This window comes from Parasteatoda tepidariorum, chromosome 7 (genome assembly GCF_982258835.1).
Source record: "Parasteatoda tepidariorum strain Cologne lab strain chromosome 7, Ptep-v5.0, whole genome shotgun sequence".
Lineage (NCBI taxonomy): Eukaryota > Metazoa > Arthropoda > Arachnida > Araneae > Theridiidae > Parasteatoda > Parasteatoda tepidariorum.
In genome coordinates this window covers 89,639,611-89,659,481 of record NC_141761.1, presented here as the reverse complement: position 1 = coordinate 89,659,481, position 19,871 = coordinate 89,639,611, and the positions used below count along the sequence as shown (strand labels likewise).

General features: G+C 26.4%; 1 protein-coding gene across 4 annotated transcripts; it reads right to left on the bottom strand.

The window, feature by feature from the left end:
• Positions 1–3,267: 3,267 nt before the first annotated feature.
• On the bottom strand, positions 3,268–19,600 carry LOC107453734 (uncharacterized). 4 transcript variants are annotated; one of them, XM_087168255.1, is made up of 9 exons: positions 19,471–19,600; positions 13,685–13,957; positions 11,105–11,192; positions 10,262–10,416; positions 8,712–9,000; positions 7,878–7,983; positions 7,163–7,205; positions 6,624–6,762; positions 3,268–5,527 (listed from the first exon to the last, which is right to left on the bottom strand). In XM_087168255.1, exons 2-9 carry the CDS (start codon positions 13,845–13,847, stop codon positions 4,555–4,557), a joined length of 1,956 nt encoding a protein of 651 aa, XP_087024381.1. In that variant the 5' UTR covers positions 13,848–13,957; positions 19,471–19,600; the 3' UTR covers positions 3,268–4,554. The 4 variants fall into 4 exon arrangements, with proteins under 4 accessions (XP_087024381.1, XP_087024383.1, XP_087024380.1 ...); XM_087168257.1 differs by lacking the exon at positions 19,471–19,600 and adding an exon at positions 18,273–18,410; XM_087168254.1 differs by lacking the exon at positions 19,471–19,600 and adding an exon at positions 17,935–18,278.
• Between the last annotated feature and the right edge of the window lie 271 nt (positions 19,601–19,871).

Here is a 19,871-nt window from a genome sequence, read left to right as displayed (position 1 = left end):
TTGTATTAAATTCACTTAAATATAGTTAGTTACCCCTAAAATTTATACTTTTTTAGCTTCATGTCCGATTATAATTCTAAAATTATATCTAGAATTGTATTGTATACTTTGGCCAGTGCCCCCTGTTCACTGCCGTTCACAGACCCCCTTGATTGATTTGCAATAATTTTAGTTTCTTGACACAAAATTTTTTTTCTTTTGGAAGTTGAAACTATTAACTTTTAACTATTAAATTGTATCCCTAGCAGTAAGTTTTTTAAGGGGAATTCCATAATTTATGTTCGAACAGTTAAATCTCATTTTAAGCAAATAAAAATATATATGTAAACAGAAAATGACTAAGTAATAATATTACAGATTTCATAATATTAATTTAAAGAGAATAATACAAAAAGCTTTTTCATCACTGTTACTAAGAGTTATTTTTACTAGATTCCGAAAAATATTGAATTGTACTCTAAAATCATGCCTTTTGGGCAACGGTACCTCGCATAAAAATCAAACCTACAGATATTGAAGTCTTTATCATCTGTCTTACTGGAATCAGCAAAAAGTATTAACGTATATACAAAATTAGTTAAAACAAAATAAAATTTGTAAACCCATTCAGTTTTCATTATAGACATTTATAAAAAAAATTTCGCTTTGTTTTATGGATCATTTTAAAAATTAGATACCATTTGAGAAATTGAAGTAGTATAAATAAACAAAATTGTTGAACAAGTATAAATTAAACATATATAAATCTTTCCGTATTAATGTTTTTCGTACAGTTTATTTTTTAAAAAATATTTTAATGTTGTATTTTTGTCCGATTTGTTGAAAATTGTCATGGCTGTTACCGGACATGTTTAGTAAAATTAAACCACTTAAATTTCAGCACACAATAATTTAAATTGGAATTTATTGTAACTATAGAGTTGTGCCATACATTAAATAAAGATTTTTAATTTTAAAAAGCATTGTTATATTTTTTTTAAATTTGCTTTTGTCATGTCTGTAACCATTCTAAAAGATTTTTCAAGTATTGTTTTATCATAAAGTACCATAAAACATAATAAAAATTTAACTCAATTATCTGCACTTGTACTAGATAAAAAAAATTATTTGAACATTTTACACTATTATTAATGGATCAATTTGCATTTTATAAGAAACGTTATCAACGGTAACAGACATGACGTTTTTTTTTATATTTTATTAATTAGTTTAATATTAGCATAAGTTTTAGCATAATTATAGCATAAGTTTAATATTTAATTCATCTTTCAAAATAGTGAACAGGTTCTTTCCATAAAGCGAATCTCATAAAATGACCATGATTCATACTTAAAATTGTTCTCATCTATGAGTTTGTTTAAAAGGAATACAAAAATTAAGCCGATATTGCAATGTGGCACCATCTAAAAGAAGTGTCGACTTTTGGTGGAATTTATTTCTGTGGCAAGTTTGCAAACATAATATTCTGAGAAGTCGATGAGTACAAACAATAGCATTATAATGTAGATAAAAAAAATCAAGTTAAGGAAAATTACTTTTGCAATTAAGAATAAGAATTCCATATTTTAATTAAAATTTGTTCTAAAAAGAGAAAATATCTTAGCAATTTCAACCTTGTAATAAATAACTAAATATGGTAGCAGACATACTAACTACGAAAAATGTGGTGTTCCTTAAAAAATAAAAAGAACAATCAAAATGGCTTTTGCTACCTCTTACTGACACATTCTTCACTGGTATGCAAGTGTTACCATTAAGGAATTCCAACTGTGTAGTTGTAAATATGTATATGGGGTAACAGACTTGACATTAATTTCTGGATGGTTGAATTTTATTAATTAAAAAATTTAATTTTACTCGCTATTTATTACAATATTATCAGAATGTAATTTTGACAATTTCACACAGTTGTAAAATACGCCAAGAGTCGAAAGCTTAGTTATAGGTATGAAATTCGTGTAACTAGATTTTAGTGTTTTTGTTTTGGTCAGCTACATTTTCAATTTCTCTTTATTTTATTTCCTTAAATACTATTTATTCTTAATTAGGAACTTCAAACATTATACTTGTTTTACTAGAAGCTGTCTGTTAATAAATGTGACACAGAAAAAGTAATTTAAAGTTTCTCAGAATTACTAAAAGAAAAATACTTTTCAGACGGACAGCAAATAGCACCCAAATATGAAAATGACCCTTATATGAAAAAAAATTAAATAGGAGCCCTAGCATCAAAATTTAGTTGAATATTCATAAAATCTAAAAAATTTTATATATGTGACCTATAGAAATTTATTTCAGTTTTCCAAACTATAAATTTTGGCCAGCTTAAGTGCTATCGGTCAGTTTTCTACGGACAATGCCAAGGTAGTTGTGAAAACAAGTTTTACAAGAATGTGGTAAAAATTAAGTTTTAAAACAGGCATAATCTGACATTTTCTTGCATGTTTATGATGAGAATATATTGCTGACTAAGTTTAAATATTTTATATATTTCCTCATCTAAATAAATCTACCACTAAAATTTTTAAGTTATTTTAAAGATTGTTAATGTTTTCCTGCTTAAAAAGATTCATTATCATTTTTTGAGACAACCTTTGTTTTATTTAATATAGACATAATTGTATGTATAGATACATTTACATCTTTATAGGTATATGTATTATCTATAGATGTAATAAAATATCTAAAAATATAAATGCATCTATAGATATTATAGCTAGGTTATGTTGTTATTATATACCCAGTAAAAATTATTTATTAACTTCCGATACAAATAGACATAGCGCAAAAAATGAAAACAATCATAAAAATATATTATAAAGAAATTCAAGGATTTTCTTGCTAAAAATATTAATCATAAACTATTAGATTTAAATTCCCTAATAATATAAGACATGGAAAATTGTTAGAGTTCTTCCTTTTAATAATAATACATAACGATCTAATAATAATTAAAAAAAAAAAAAAAGTTTATGGGTAGACTAGATAATAATAGCTACACATATTATCTAAAGATAAACTAGGTATATCTAGGTATAAATTTTGCTTTAAAAAGAGTAGGCCACAATGTTAAAAAAACAGCATTGAAATAGATTTCTACTAATTGTGTCAAAATGTCTGAATACCCGTAGTTCAAAAATTAAATATTCATAAGGCTCATTAGAAAATATAATACGTTCTGTTCTTTTGATTTGACATAATTTGCCCTTTAAAAAGCATATCCTTTTATCGAAATATCAATAAGTATAAATAAAACAATATAAAAAATATTATTTACACATTTATTGAACATAGAAATAAATATCACAAGTTTTTAAAAAAATATTGTAAATAAAAAACAAAGATTCGGCCCCAAAGATAAAGCACAGGATAAAAAATGGTAACAATATACAATTAGCAACACTTATAAATATATATTTTGAAAAATATAATACAATTTTTCTCTTCCTAAAAAAATATGTTACGGGATAAAGTACAGAAAAATTTATTGTGTAAAAAATAAAAATATATAGCAACAGCTAATCAAAAAATTAAAACACTGAGTTAAACCTAACAGAAACATACATCAATAATTACAGATGAAAACAAATTTCTAAACAGACTGTAGAGTCACACAAAAAAATACAATGAAAAAATGAATATGTTCCGAATTTTCCAATTAAAAGTACCTTATATTGACTTTAGGGTGAACATTATTTGGAGTGTACAGAAAATAATAACAACTTTAAAATACAGTTACACAAAAAATTACATATGAAAATATACAAAAAGGAAATCAAATATAACATAATTTTAATAGCCAAACAAAAATTTGTTCTTTGTTCAATATAAGTAAATTTATTCAGAATAATATATTCAGAATTTTGCAATCAAAAGTACCTCATACTAACTTTAGGGTGTACATTATTTAGAATGTACATAAAATAATAAGGACTTAATAATACAGAAATTCTAAGTCAAAATAGCAAATATTAATTTTATCAGACATGGCACAATCTGAACAAAAATTATATATTTTTCGTTATTTGCTGCATACTAGCACAGTAATTGTCAAACAATCATTTTATAAAATATAACATATGAAAATATACAAATTAAGAAAGAAATTAAATCTAACATAATTTCAATAGTCAAACAAAAATTTGTTCTTTGTCATTTTTTGCAATGTGAGGAAACTTATTTAGAAAACTTTTAAGCACGGACTACTACGCAAAACAATAAAATATCGTATTTTTAAAAAAAAAATTAAAACAAAGTCAAATAAAAAAAACTTTGCCAATGGTAAATTCCTGCATACTCAAAACAGTGATGGTCAATCTAGCATCTTATAAATTATTACATTTAAAAATGTATTAGCTAAACTAAGAAAAAAAGTGAATTTTAATAAAAGCTCATTCTGTGTCATGTACTGAATCATTACTTAGTACACTAATTTACATAAATGTTAAAAGCAGACTAGTACAAAAAATATATAAATATCACATTTTGACGAAAATAGAGTCATCACTATTTTTTTCATAAAAATTAACAGATTAAAATAAATAATTTTTTTTTTCATTCTCTTTTTGACTTGCGACTTTTTTTCTTCAAATGAACAGACTTATGTTTCTTATTACATGATTTTTTAATTTTATAAGCATTTTCTTTATCAGAACTTGAACATTCTTCATCTGGAGAAGATTTGATACAAGAAACTCTTTTGCTGACATAGCATCCATTTTCTTCTAATTTTATTCTTTTGCCACTATTTTCCGGGAAAACACTTCTTTTTTCAGACGCCTTCATCACAACATCTTCCGGCTCATAATCTGGTTCAAAATTGTCGAGAGACATTTTTGTATCAGGCTTAGAGAATATGCTGGAGCATCGTGCTTCAAAATGAGGCTTTTCCTGATACAAAGACTTATTTTGTTCAATATGCACGTCTTTCTCACCTGTGTGCTTCTTACGGAACATCTCTTCTTTCTGAACAATGTTTCCTTTATTAGAACCAACAACTTGGGGAGGATAAGAGTGCTTTCCAGAATCAGAAGAAAGACAAGGGAGATTTCTGGAATACGAAACCCTCCTGTGAGAAGATCTACAGTGTTCTTTGGGAGAGGACGATCTCCTTCCAAGATGAGATCTGGTTCGTTTGGTTGACTTCCTTCTAGATTGTATAAACTCTTTGTCGGTAGAAGATCGAGAATCAGAATTAGAAGATTTCCAGCATCTTCTGGAAGAAGAGGATCTCTTTCGTGGACGAAACTTGGAAGATCTTGATCGTTTGGCTGATCTCCGACTAGATTGGTGTTCTGTGCTGGTGGAAGAGTGATAATCAGAACGTGACTGTATTTTTGATCTCCTAGAGAGAAGTATAGGAGAATCTGATGATTTTTCACTAGGCAAAGATTTGGAAGGAGATAAAAACATGTGTTCATAACTAGAATGACCAGAGCTTCTACTTTTATTGCGAGGTAATTCCTCTCCATAATGGTTTCTGTCACATTTTTCACGATTCAAAGTTTCCAAATCATAATTGATACTTCTAAAACACATAAAGAGAGAAAAAATTGTAAGTTTAAAATAACAAACTACTTTGCTTGTAAAAAAAGAAACAGACACACAGTCTTAACACAAAAACTACAATAGTTAAAAATAAAAGCCTCGGTGGTCCCCACTTTAAACTTTTATAGACATAAGATGTTATGAATTTTTAAGAACAACTTAGAAGTGATATACATGATTGTTCAGTTTATGAAAGCTCTATTTATTGGCTTTGATTTTAAATAATAAATATGGTAAGCTTTATTAATGCATCAATATTAACAAAAATGTAATAAAAGAATTATGACTCCAAAAGGAAAAAAAAACATACATTATGCATTTATTAATAATAAATAAAATAATACAATTCTTTGTTTTTGAACTCATGATTTTACTCAGCCTAACTAATGTAAGTGCTTAGTTTTCATGCAAAAGTGCATCTAAAAACAAGATTGATGTAGTAGATAACTTTTGACATCTAATGATGGATTACTGAGTAGTAAAAAGTAAAAAATGTAAACTGAAATAAAATCTATGTTTGCTGTACAGACTTATTTCCCGAAATTTGAAGTTAGGTACTCATTTTATTTCACAAGAAAAAAATATGTAAATCCCCAATTCAATCATTAAATTAATAAATAATTTAGCAATTTTGTTTTAAACATGTCTAATCGATAGGGAATATATTTCATGTTTTAATTTCAATTACTAAATTTAAACTAGTTACTAACTAATTGGTAGCAAATAAACTTAAACTAGTATTGATAAGAACGTGTATAAAATCCACAATCACACTAGATTTCATAACTAATCTATACACCTCAAATGGTTTTAACAAAAAACATATAAAATATTGTACTTGAAATTATAACCTTACTCATACAATAAAATTGAGGAAAAATTAAAATTCCTTAACAAACCCTCGAATTGTGGATGAGCCAAAAGAGTTACAGTATATTAACCAACAGGTTAATACTTTTAATTCTTGTTTATTAACAAGGCGTGTTAACAGGTGCAATTACAAAACAAAAAAGCATGAATGATATTTTTGGAGAAAAAAAACGAAAAGAAATAAAGAACTCAGTAAATAAGGTTACCTTTCATCCCTGTTAAAAGCGACTGCAGAATCATGCACTTCATAACGACAACCCAAGTAAGTCGGAATTTGGCAAGGTAAAGGTTCCACTCCTGGTGGCAATGGTTCTGCTTCCAGATATGAAACGTCATCAGATGTATCTGGAAAAAAAAAGAATAAAAATATAATAGAAATCAAAATTTAAAAAATGCAAGCAACAGGTAAACAATCAGTAACATCGTGAAAAATTAATTTCTGGAGAAAATAAATATAAAAATTTGAATTGGATCATACGTGAAACATCGTAAAAGAATCAACACGCTTTACAATGTTTGTAACAAAACCTGAAAAAGTATTAATAACAACGCTAAATAGAAAGTCAAGTAAAATCTACTTTTTTTAATTAATAAAACTAATACTTTTTAATAGTTAAATAGCTTTAGAGTTGACATAAAAACTAATCAAGACACTGAAATTAACACTGAGGTATATAATAAATACTGTTACGTATTACATTTAATCTAGATATTTGAAAGTTTTTTTTAGAAATCAGGAACTTACCGCAATAAGGATAATCATCAAAATAGGAATCTCGAATTGGCCTCTGAAAAAAAAGAAAGAAAAGAAGTTATCAGAATACTTTATACACCTCAAGATGCAGAAAAATATTTAAATCCTTCAAACAAATTACATAAATTAATTATACCAAACATCATAAGCAAGGATATATCAAATGCATCAAAAACTTTACTTAGAAATAGCAATCATAATAAGACTTATTTTAATTATTTACAGTTATTGTTAAAAAATTTAATAAAATCAAAAATCAGAATCTTACAACAAAAAAGCTTAAGTAAAACAAAAAAAAGTAACTTCTTAAAAAAATAGCTCAGCATTCAAAATTAAAAATACTTAAGCAGCAATTAATTCAACCACCTAAAAAAATATGACATTCATACAAAAAAATTTTGAAATCATGTTAATAATTGAACATTTAAGAAAATAAATATTGAAACGATTTCTCGAAGTATTTGAAATGGTAGAAAAGAAAATCAAATTATAGATTAAAATACTTATAGAAAGATCTTTATTTCCATACTAGAATTTTTTTGTGAAATTACCTTTAGTAAATATTAATGGCAAATATTATTGGTCACAAAAGCACTGCTCATGAGAGCTTAAAACTCAAGAATAAAGTAAATATGCATTAGTTGAAAATATTGAAACCTTTAAAATTGAATTTTTAAGTTTATTAAGGAAAATAATATTCTCTTACTTGTCCATATGTACATCTTGAAGTAATAATAGTCTCAATCTTCCTGCCAGATTGTGTGCCATCATAAGAAGATTCATCTGCTAATGAATTTCCAAACTCTTGACAGCTAAAAAAAAAGAACAAAAAAAATTAAAACATCAATAAAATAAATATAAATGAAAAACTAATATAAAAATGAAATTTTAGAAATTGTCTAAAGTACTAGAATAAGCAACTTTTTATCTCCAATGGTTGCACAAAAACAGTTTGTCTAACTACCATAAACTAAGTACATCAAGGTGGAAAGCAAAATTTACCATTTAAAAATATTTCAAACATTTTAAAGTTATATTCTGTTAACCCTTCGCAGATAGGACACATGTATCCATTTTATATTTATATCCATTTCTGATGCTCTTGGCATTTTTTAATTATAAAAAAACAGTGTAATCATTACTAATAAAACCCGTCACATTATCGGAATTATATTTGCACTAAAATATAAAACATAAAGGAAGCAATTAACAAAAATTTGATTCATATTTTTTAAAAACGTATCCTTAATTGATTTTGTAAATTGAAAAAGTTTTGTTTGAAAGTGAGCTGTCTTTGGAAGATTTACCGTTAACACAGAAAAAGGCACTAAATTTTAATTCAGTAATTCATAAACATAAATTATTAAAATGATAAATAGAATATTTTTCACTCATTTTGATCTAAAATAATGCAAAATTTCAACAAAAGTTGCAAAAATCTTTAATCAAAATTGTGCGACAAAGCATTAAATCTTTAAAAAAGAAAATAAATCCAATTGTTAGTACATTCATAATTAGCAAAAGAAATCATTATGCTTACCTATTATCTAACTTTAAAGTTGCAGTAGGATCCTTTTTTATGGAATCTTTAACATCCAGTGGCTTATTCTCAGTTTCAAGAGTCTTTTCTATGGCTTTAAAAAATTCAACAGTAGTTCTAAATTCAGGCAATTTAGATTTCGAACTTAGTTCAGAAAACACTTGATTTGAAGACTTAAAATTTTGCACAGCCTTTCGTAAATACAGACATGGAATTAGATTATCCGAATTAGTAACCGCAAAATCATGACAAACTGGGCACTCTGAATTGGAAAATGCTAGATAACCACCTGTAATAAACATTCATTTAAAATCAGTTTATTACACAAATATAAAACAAGTATTCTGAAATCTAATGAACTAACATTAATGTTTCAGTCATGCTATAACAGTTCAAATCATCTAACCTGTGTAAATGGTTTTCATATGAGTTGACCATAAAATGTAAGTAAATAAGTAAAACGAAATCCCATATGACTTTTAAATACATCAAATATGGCATTTCAGATAATTTTAATATAATTAAAGAAAGATTACATCATTAATATAAATGGGCAACAAGCTCTAAAAGTTTTGTAATTTTAAACTTTTGCAAGAAATACAATTTCCTATCGAACAGAAATTCTATTATATATCATACAAAACACTTGCTACAGTTTTATCTCGTTATTAATTTTTATAACACAATTAAATTAAATCAAAATAAATAATTTTATTACGTAGTAAAATTCTTAATCTGAAGAATGTGAGTTTTTGAAACTTTACAAAACAGAACATTTTAAGTATAATTATTAACCAGTTAAATGCAATAGTATTTAATTATAATTATGATTTCAACACATCTCTTTATAATATTATGATTATGTTAAATTTCTGAAAAGAAAATAACAAATATTTATAAAAAGTTTTGCTTAGTAAAAAATATTATAAGTAAAAATTTTATGTGTACAAAACTTTGAAGAGAATATGCAATTTTAAAAAAAAAGTGGGGTTTACACCAGAATATTAAAACTTAAAAAACTGGATATGCCTGAAGCAAAGAAATGCTTACTCAGAAAAAGTATATATAGGAGCTTGGCTTAAGAACAAGATCAATGGTTACCAGCAATTAAATTAAGTAAAAGTAATTAAGTCAAGTACATATTTATAATTGAGTATATATTTTAGTTTCAAAAACATGGGGGGGGGGAATTAAACAAAGCAAAAACTTCATTATAAGCTCCTAAAAGCTAAACTAACACTTTTCATTATTTTTACCATTAATTTACCATATTCTAAGCTTAAAAGGAATAGGGATAAAATGCTCAAAAAAGTAAATATAACATCAAGGGAATTGTAATTAAATTCCAAAGAATAAAAAGATGAGAAGCCTAACCAACCAATATAAAAGAAATCCTTAAATAGAGAAATCTTTTTTCGATACTTAATTCCATTAAATAATTAACAATTACAACAAATTAGGATTCAGCACAAAATTTCAATACATACAGCGAAAGCATTTCGAAAATAAATGCTTGCTTTTAAAAAAAAACTTTTTTTGTAAAAACTTACACTCATAACAAAAACTATTTGCACAGCAAGGAGCTAAAACTGCATCTTGCAGAAGAGAGTTGCAAGCGATACACAATAATTCCTCGGGAACATCATCAGTAATTTTGGGAACCACATTATCTTCCAGCAGCTTCTTCTTGTCAATACAATATTCGCTAAAAAAATTAATCAAATATTTAAATAAAAAAATTGGTGAAACAAAAACTTTAACAAATATATTTTTAAAAACATAAATGAAAGAATTATTGTTTAATATCATTTAAAGCCGTAAGTTTCTAAGTGTGAAACAAAAAAAAGTTAACCTATATTAATAAATAAAAGAGAATAGCATATTATTAATTCTAAACTTAATTTCCTTAGCATTACTCCCCATGCTACATTTTTTTAATTTTTACTGAACGTACTCTACAACAAACATAATACACAACAATATTTATACCTGCTTTTATATCCTAAACAGTTCAAAGTGTTTCATATTCTTCAAATAAAATAAATTATGTCCACACTTTTTAAATGCTTATAAGTAACTAGATTATTATCTAATTTAAAATATTTTGTAACTTTTAATTTGAAAAAATAATAAGAATATTGAGCTTAGCATGTAAATATCCTAGAAGTGATCAAAGTCCAAATTTTGTGTGAAAAAATTTTTTTTCTCATCACATTTTTAAAAAAAATATATGAGCTTGTCTCTTAACACAAAAAGAACATACTTTCAAATATAATTTAAAAATTACCCTAAATTATAAGCTAATTAAAAAAACTAATAATATTTTGAGCAATTTAGTATATAATTACATAAAGTTAAGGAAAAAAAAATTAATAAAAACCAGCATTACTTACCTATTTCTCTTATACGCACTCGCGACAGGAACACGCGTAATACGAATTGCGGTATTTTTTGGAATAACTGCATTATCATCTTCGTAAACTGGCATCAGCAAATGAAAATTAATAAAATTTAATTAATATATTACAAAGTTTAGTAACATAAAAATGAGTAAAAACTAAAAAAAATTGAAGAAATGAAACATAGATTGTTTTGAGAACAGAAATTTAAAAGTAAACATAACGAAAAATTGGCAAAAAATTACTCAACAGTGTGCAAGTTTTTAAAAGAAATCAAATCAAGCTACAACATAGAGCCTAATGACATTTTATTAGATCATATATTTTAGCATAAAATATCATTACAACTACATAATGTAGAATATACAATTTAGCTATGTACAGTTACATTCTTTGTAATTTTTTCGTAATAAAAATATATTATACATAACATATTTTTGAATGTTAAATAAAACATAAATTTCAAAAATATCGAATATGTATATTTAATATAAAATATATACATACAGATACTATTCTTAGTAACACAAATTAATCCTGAAAGATTTGATTTTCCATTTTGCATAAAATAACATTTTTAACAATAAGCGAATTGCATTGTGCAAAAAGGGAATCAGTCTCTTTAACCGCTTTAACTATTGGATTGGAAAACTAATAAAAACATTAAAGCATTAGACTAGATAATAAACCAGAAGCATTATTATTTTTAGACTTTTTGCACTGATATTAAATACAGAAATAAATGTTTTCCCTTATTTCGCTTTTGTGAAAATTAGTTAGCAAGACTAATGCCCTTTCAGCATATGATTCAAACACAAAAAACACTACTTTTCTGGAATATAAATAAATAATTCTTATCACAGTTTACTTGATGTGATAAACAAAAAGTTTGGATATGATTCAACTTTAATCAATTGATTTTTGGTGTATTCAGAGAGTTTTAGACTTAAATTAAGCTTTGAAATACTATAAAGATAAAAATCACAGACAACAACTACTTTCAAAATTGTAAATGAGTATATTTAGTGTGATAATAAAAGTAACTATAAATGATGTATTAATACTAATTCATCCATCTTTAATTAGCAAATACTAAACAAAATGTAAAAAAATGAAATAAAAAATTTTTTCTTTTAAACTTAAAGCTTGTTATTAAAGAAAAGCTATTTCTAAACAGAATAAATTAAAGATTTTTGTTAACTTTACTACTAAGAAAACAGGTGTCATTATTGTACATTTCTACTATTAAATCAAAAACCATTATATTAATGTGTAAAACCTTTGCCTTTGGTGAGTTTTTTAACACTTCATTTCTGAAATTTGAATAAATCTCTGAAATTCTGCAATTGGATTAATTAAATATTCAAAGAAATGTGGATCTGGATATATGTGCAAAATACTGTGAGACAATTTAAATTTTTTTTTCCAATTCCTTTGCAATCACTTTTACAATTTATTACTTATTTCTTAAAATAGTGAACTTACAATCCTCTTTAAAAACAAATTATTGAAATAGATTACAAAAAAGTGATGTAAGAAAATAATATTAAACACAATCACTTTTAGCGACATGATATGCAGAATAATATTTGATAAATTTGTGACAGTATCCAGGGACCAATACAGGTGGATTTTATAAGAGTTTTTTTTTTTTTAATTATTTTATAAAAAATTTTATTTGAAAAATTGGAGCCAATAAAAATTAGTAAAAATAAATGTTTTACAAAAATTTCAACCCTAATCTTTAATAGTTTCAATGCAATCATGTGGTAATTTACTTTAAAATATTATATAAAACAAAAAGCAACATCCCTTGATATTGTATAAAACAAAATGCAACATCCCTTGTTATCTTATTAGAATATTTTTGCTACCCAACATAAACAGAACAATTACATAAACTAAAAAGTTCTTCGCAATAAAATAATATGCATTTTTCAAAAATTTTAGTTTAAGTTAAATATATTTAAAAAATGAGCATCTCGTAAAAATTCTGGATAAGTCCCTACAATTTTTTAACATTCCATCAAACTTCATGCCATGGTTATCTTTATAAAAGTAAAGTTAATTTAAAGAAAAGTACTTTGGGTGCAGTTAATGCAAAACAGCAATAATATACATATTTCCTGTACTATTCATACTAGAACCATATAAATACAAAATAAAACTTACAAATATATTATTTAGTACATTATTTAAAAACTATAATATTATGTGATATAAATAATTAGAAATAATACGAATCAAATATTTCAATAATTTATATTTAAAATAGCATAAAAATTACATTTTTTGAAAGAACAATAGCAAAGAAAACAATACAAGTGATGTTTTTCATTGCTATATTTTAACGTATGAATATGCTAAAACATGTATATTATAAAATTATGTTAATTTAATATATTTGTGAATTCTAGCAATGGTTTCTTGCCCTATATTATCATAATTGCAAAGTTTTTATTCCTCTCTAGAAAAAATAAACTCGCAATTTCTTATAAACATAACCAAGAACAAGTTTAATATTAACGAATAACACAAAAATGAAAGATACTTAAATAAGTCCATGATCCTTACCTTCCTTTGTTTGAACATTTGTTATTCGAAGTGAACAGCTCAAACTCATGTCCAGATTTCTGTACTGCAAAACTGCTCTCTTTATGAGTCTAACAGATGTGAGAAGACCTTTAAACTCCACAATGTTGCGATTTCCTAGGCTTTCAATTTGGCAAGCAGACATTATGGATCATCAAGTTCTTGACAGTCTTTATTCAAGCAACAGCTCAAACAGCAACAGAACAGGTTGTAGATCAATAAGACTCAAATTTATTTCTTCTTTCAGAGTAATGTCTAGAAAGTATAATGCAATAATAAATTTTCATTTTATTTTACAATTATAAGCATGAATGCTAGATACAGTTAAAGGCAATTTTAAGAGTGCCCTAAGAGGCCTTCATGTCCCAATATCCCTGTCATCAAAAAATATATTAAAAGTAATGCAAATTCAATTCGCATTCAATGGAAAAATCAGACAAAAGAAACTATTTAATTAAAACTTTTCAACATTGGCTTTTAGAGTTCTTCTTATCAATCTCAAATAATGCTTTCTTTCTAAACCTCAAGCCCCCTGTGGCAGAATTTTTTCTGGCTTTCTGCGACAAACCTAACTAGAACCAATATCTTTCTGCAAGATATTTTTATCGTTATAAATGTATGTGTAATGAATTTATAATAATAGATGAAATTCGTGTTTATAAAATAAGTCTACGTGCATAGAATGAAACTGTGTAGATTTTTTTTTCTTAATTTCATAATATAAGTTTACATTTCTTAATAAGTTTAAATTGTTTAAGAATAAATTTGTATAATCTTCGATAATAACGAAAAGTCATAAATGTTTAGATCTGCAGACAAAAATGCTTACTAGAGCATAAATAAAGATTACCCAGAACCTATAATAAGATAGAACTTATAGAAATAGTTAAGAATGGACAAAAAGATTAAATTTATAAAACAAGCTAACTGAATTTGAAGTATCAGTTTAAAACAGTATCAAAATTAAATTATTAAAGCAGTTTAAAACAGTATGATTTAATGTTTCATTATAGTAGTTATATCAGGTACAGAAACAAATCAGGTGAAAAAATTAATATTGAAGTTGAGTAATCAAAATAATAAAATAGAATTGACTATAACCGAATTCTAAAAGCAAAAAAATTAAAGCGATGTTTGTTTCAATTTTTTCTACATCTCATTAATTTTATCTAATTAATTATAGATTAATTAGATTCGATTAATATTGTACTGACTTATTGAAAGATTTTTTTTTTAAAAAAGGAGGTAAATAAAACTTTTTTCGTGATCAGATTAAGTTCAGAACGAAAAAAATACACAGAGCTTGTGATTTCGCACCGTATTGTGTAAATATATAGCATTGATTCCACACGAAGTATGCAGAAGCTGTTTCCGACTCAATGTGCTCAAGTCTAATAAACATCTCGAAACGAAATAGTCTTTATCAGTACTGAAACATCGGTATTAGAGCCAGAGCCTGACTAAGGCAGGGGCATACGGGGCAGTCGCCCCGGGCCCCCACATCAGAGGGCCCCCAAATCGAATAGAGAGTTCATTTTAAATTTCCTTCTTCATTGAACTTTTTTTAAACAAAACATCAGTACAGTGTAAAATTCGACAGTTTTATGTTAGCTTCTTCATTAATCTATTGTATGAACACAAAATATCTATATTTCTTAAATCCATGGTTTTCTAGGAGGGAATTCAGCTAAATTTTCGCAATTACGATGGACAAATTGGGCCAATGAAAAGCCTATATTTTTGTATATCGTAAAATGCAATCTGCTTACAAAAATACGGGCTTCTGATTGGCTTAATTGAGCTATCGTTATTGTGAAAATTTAGTTGAATTCCGCCCTTATGTCAACAAGGATACGAATTTTATGCAGCTAGATGACAAAGTTAACAATCAGAAAACTGTCTTCGCATGCTGGACGTTGAATTGTCAGAAAATCAATAAAATGGAAAGAACAATATTTCGTCTGACCATTGGAGGCGGAGGGGGGAGGGGAGCACTTTATAGCTATTTAAGGTTCTAGGCAATTTTTTTTTATACATCTATAACGAGGTGAACAATTTAAATAGCTCCATAAAGTTCAGCTCTCCATTACTGAAGCAGAGGGGGGCCCCAAAAGAAATTTTTGCCCCGGGCCCCAATTAGGCAAAGTCGGGCTCTGATTAGAGCCATACTCATTGGATGCGATTTTTTTCGCATGCGTATGGAAACCTGTTTGAAAGTGTTTTAGCAGTAAATATTTTCCACCAATCTGGTTTTCATTCGCATGCCAAAAAATCGTAGATAGTGTGATATCTTTCATGCTTTATTTCATTTATCGTTAGATTGCGAGTGTTTTTTGTTTTTTTTTTTAATCGACGACTTAATTCAAAGGATATAGGCATTTTACCATTGAAAAAAAAAATATATATATCTATAGTTATTTTTTACTTTTTACCTTTGACTGCTTCTAAAATTTCTTGATTTGTTGGAAATGTTGTCTCATCCTTACTATCGATATCGCTACAAGTAAGAATATTTAATTCGAATCTAGAAAGTTTTTTTTTTTTTTTTTTTCAATATTAGTAGCGTGGGAAGCTTCTTTTCCTGTCGCATTCCAGAAAAAAAATCTCTGACATCGCTAGATGTTGTCAACTTCCCTCTTATTTCTTCTTCGGAATGCCGCCTTGAAAAATCAGTTTTCAAATTTGTTTTAATAAGAAAACACAAAGCAAATTACTGCGCCAGCAATAGAGGCCGAAGTTGGCAAATTTCCAAAAATAGCTTAATAAAGGGGAAAAAAATTATTCCCTTTTTATCCAGTAACTGTTTGTGTTGGAGATTAACGGAGAATTACGAGCGCTTTCTCCTTCAGCGGTACGCAAGAAAAAAATATTTAAAACAATTCTGTAGGAAAAAAATTTTGCAGAACCATTATTGCTTCTGCAGAAATTTTTTGTTTCTGTATAAAATGTTTTTTTCTTCTTTTTTTTTCTTTTTCTTTTGGTAAAACAGCTTCTGTTTCTGCAGAATCTGTTTTGAGAACTTTAGTTTGTGGCAAACCAAAAATTTTTATTTCCCAAATAAAAAAAATCTTTCTGCAAGAACTCAGTCGCTTTCTGCGACAATGTCGCTGTGTCGCCGTGTTTCTGCCACGGGGCTCAAGCCCAAAATAATATTCAGTTTGTTTTAATTCAAAGTAAGGATATAAAAAAAATATTTATGCAAAAATCTCAGAATATTATAAAAAATTCAAAATATATGTAATGAAAGTGCTTCGATTACTTTTTCTTCGTTCAAAACTAGAAGTCACAATTTGATAATATCGGGTTTGACTAAAATGGTCAATGGGGGAAAAAAATATTCCTACTATTAAGTACCAAAAAAAAAAATTCCTACTGATTAAATTCCAATTTATGATTGGAACTCTTGTCTTTGAAATATGATTTCTTCAAGCATACCATCTCTGTATTAGTTATTAAATACCAATAGAACCTTAAGTGCTTCAAACTAACAAATTGGAAAATGGAGGCATGAGACAGACCAATAGTGAGTTAAATTGTTAGAGGTGATATTTAATAAATAACAATGCAAATTAATAAATAATGCTGAAAAAAAATTTAAAGTAATATTTATGGATACAATAATCCTCTGGCTGATGTACCTTGTTGCTCGGAGCTACCCAGTCTCTTAAGTCTTATATTTAAAATTTAATAATAAAAAATATATATATCTAAACATAATTTTTTTAAGGAAATAGGTACATAGTTATTACAACTGGAGAAAAGATTTTCATTTTCAAATCAATAGATATTAAACAATTCCAATTATGTTGTGACATTGTAAGACTGAGCTCCACAAGTCCAGATCAAAATCATTTAAGGACATCAAAAATTATAAAAAATGAAAAATTATAAAACAACACAAGTAACAATATAGACACTGAAAACTTCAAACATAATCATTGATCAACAATCAATCTCATAATCGAATCAAACATAATGTTTATACTCAATGGCAACATAAATTAAATGATATTTCAATAGGCAAGAAAGTGCGAGGGTGTTTTAATATAAATAGCTTCTTATACCTCGTTTGCTAGGGTTGATGTCTTATTCAAGGAACTTTAAAATAGCTTAGAAAAGAAATGTAGAGCGAAAAAGACGCAATTTATTTCGATTTCAGAAAAAACTATCAAATATATTCAAGTACACAAATGTAAAATAAATAATTTGTAGACAAATCTCGAGGAACTTACAAGGCAAGCAATAACCGCATTCAATTAAAATAATGCTGTTTCTTTTTCAATAATTTAAAACAACTTGTATTTAGCCCTTCACTGACAAAAGAAAGAAAATAACACTTTCTTGAAAAGTAGTCGGAGATTGCTTTAAAAAAAAAATTGAGGAATGGAAATATAATTAAACAGTATATTCTACCCCACCCCCTTTCTCATAATCACAAACTGCATTGCGAGGAACAAAACTAATTACAAATATAAAACAGAAGTACTACAGAAGAAAGCATGCTTTCCTATTTACAAAAGCTTTCACTTTCCTATTTCTGTCGTGTTAAAGTAAATTCAACATAACTCACCTTTTTGTGCTTTAACCTAATCTTCCTTTAAGAGAGGCTTTTAGACGATCTACTTCTCCCGTCTTTTAAGTAAACGCGTTTGATACTCGATTAACACATTTTATTTCAAAAAAGATAAAGCTGGTAAAAGTTTATCAAAGTAAAGCATTTTTGAAAAATTAACTTCATTTTTCTGAACTATATGATAACAAAAATTTTAATAAATCAACCTCCATAAAATTACATAGAAAACGAGAAAAATGAAAGGAGCTTCTGACAAAGTTAAGCGCAGTTTAAGAGGATATTATTATTTTCTCTGTCCAGGAAATAAATGGTTAATAAGTAGTTCTTATCCAGTAAAAATAAAACTAGTTATCTTAAATATGAATCAGTAATTTAATTAAATTAGAAGCTTTAATAATTGAAAAACGCATATATCCAACGAGAAAAATAGGTCAGCAAATTGTTTTTTTCCCATAAAATGAACATTTTACACTTTAAAAGAATGGTTCAAATTGCTTAACCTCAAATATATTAACCATTTTACACTTTAACTAAAAGAAATTAACAAATGTTTCCAAATTCCTACAAGCTTTAAAAGAATAAATAAACAAAAAAATAAGTATATAATATAAAAAAATTAATGAATAAAATTCTTTAGAAGACTTTTAACATACAAAAAGTAAACACGGTAAATCAAACGCTTAAAAAAAATATTTAAGAATATTTCATTTCTTAATCTTCAAAAATGAAAAAAAAATTCGTCCATTAAAATTATCTAAACCTTAATTTTCTAAAATTCGTACTTATGTAATATTTTATATAATTTTAATTAACTAAAAATACATTTCTGAATCAATTTTTTTCTCTTTATAAATTATTGATGTAAGGAATAGGGAGATTCTTAAATCCAAAATTATCTAGAGAAAACCTTCGTAATTCTTTAAACAAATTTTTTTTTTGAATACTATAATAAAAGTACAGATTTCCACGCATTTAAAAAAAATTTAAAGTGTTATGCATTTAACGTTTCATTTGTCAACAAATATATCACAAATTAATGTGTTGAAAACACATTAATTTGTCACATAAAAACAGTAAAGAGTTAAATACAAAAAAAAACATGTTTTTAAAATGCATTGTTATCCTACTTAAAAACTATAACAATCATAACAATAGCGTAAAACAATTAAATAAAATGTAAATTAAATTTACTTACTCCACAAATCTAAAAATCTTCTAAAAACTTCACATTAAAAAGTCGAAAATCAAGACAGGAAACTCAGGAATATTTAAATCAAGAAACACAGGCGCTCACATAAAGTATCAGTAAACTGCACTCTCTGAAGCCAAAAACGAAAATGGTTCAGATTATTGAACACCAATGATTGGTCCAAGGGTTGCCGACGCGCATGCGCGAAGAGATATCAGTTCCAGAATTGTCCTTTATTGCCCTTGCCCTCTAGCGAAAAGAGAACTTAACTTACCTCCTCACATAAAAGTTTCTTCACAAAAAAACATAACCATAAAAAAATAAATAATAATTTTTCTTCCAGATCTATTTAGTAAAACTATTATGTTTTTTTGTTATATTTCAATTGAAATGAAAAATTATAATAT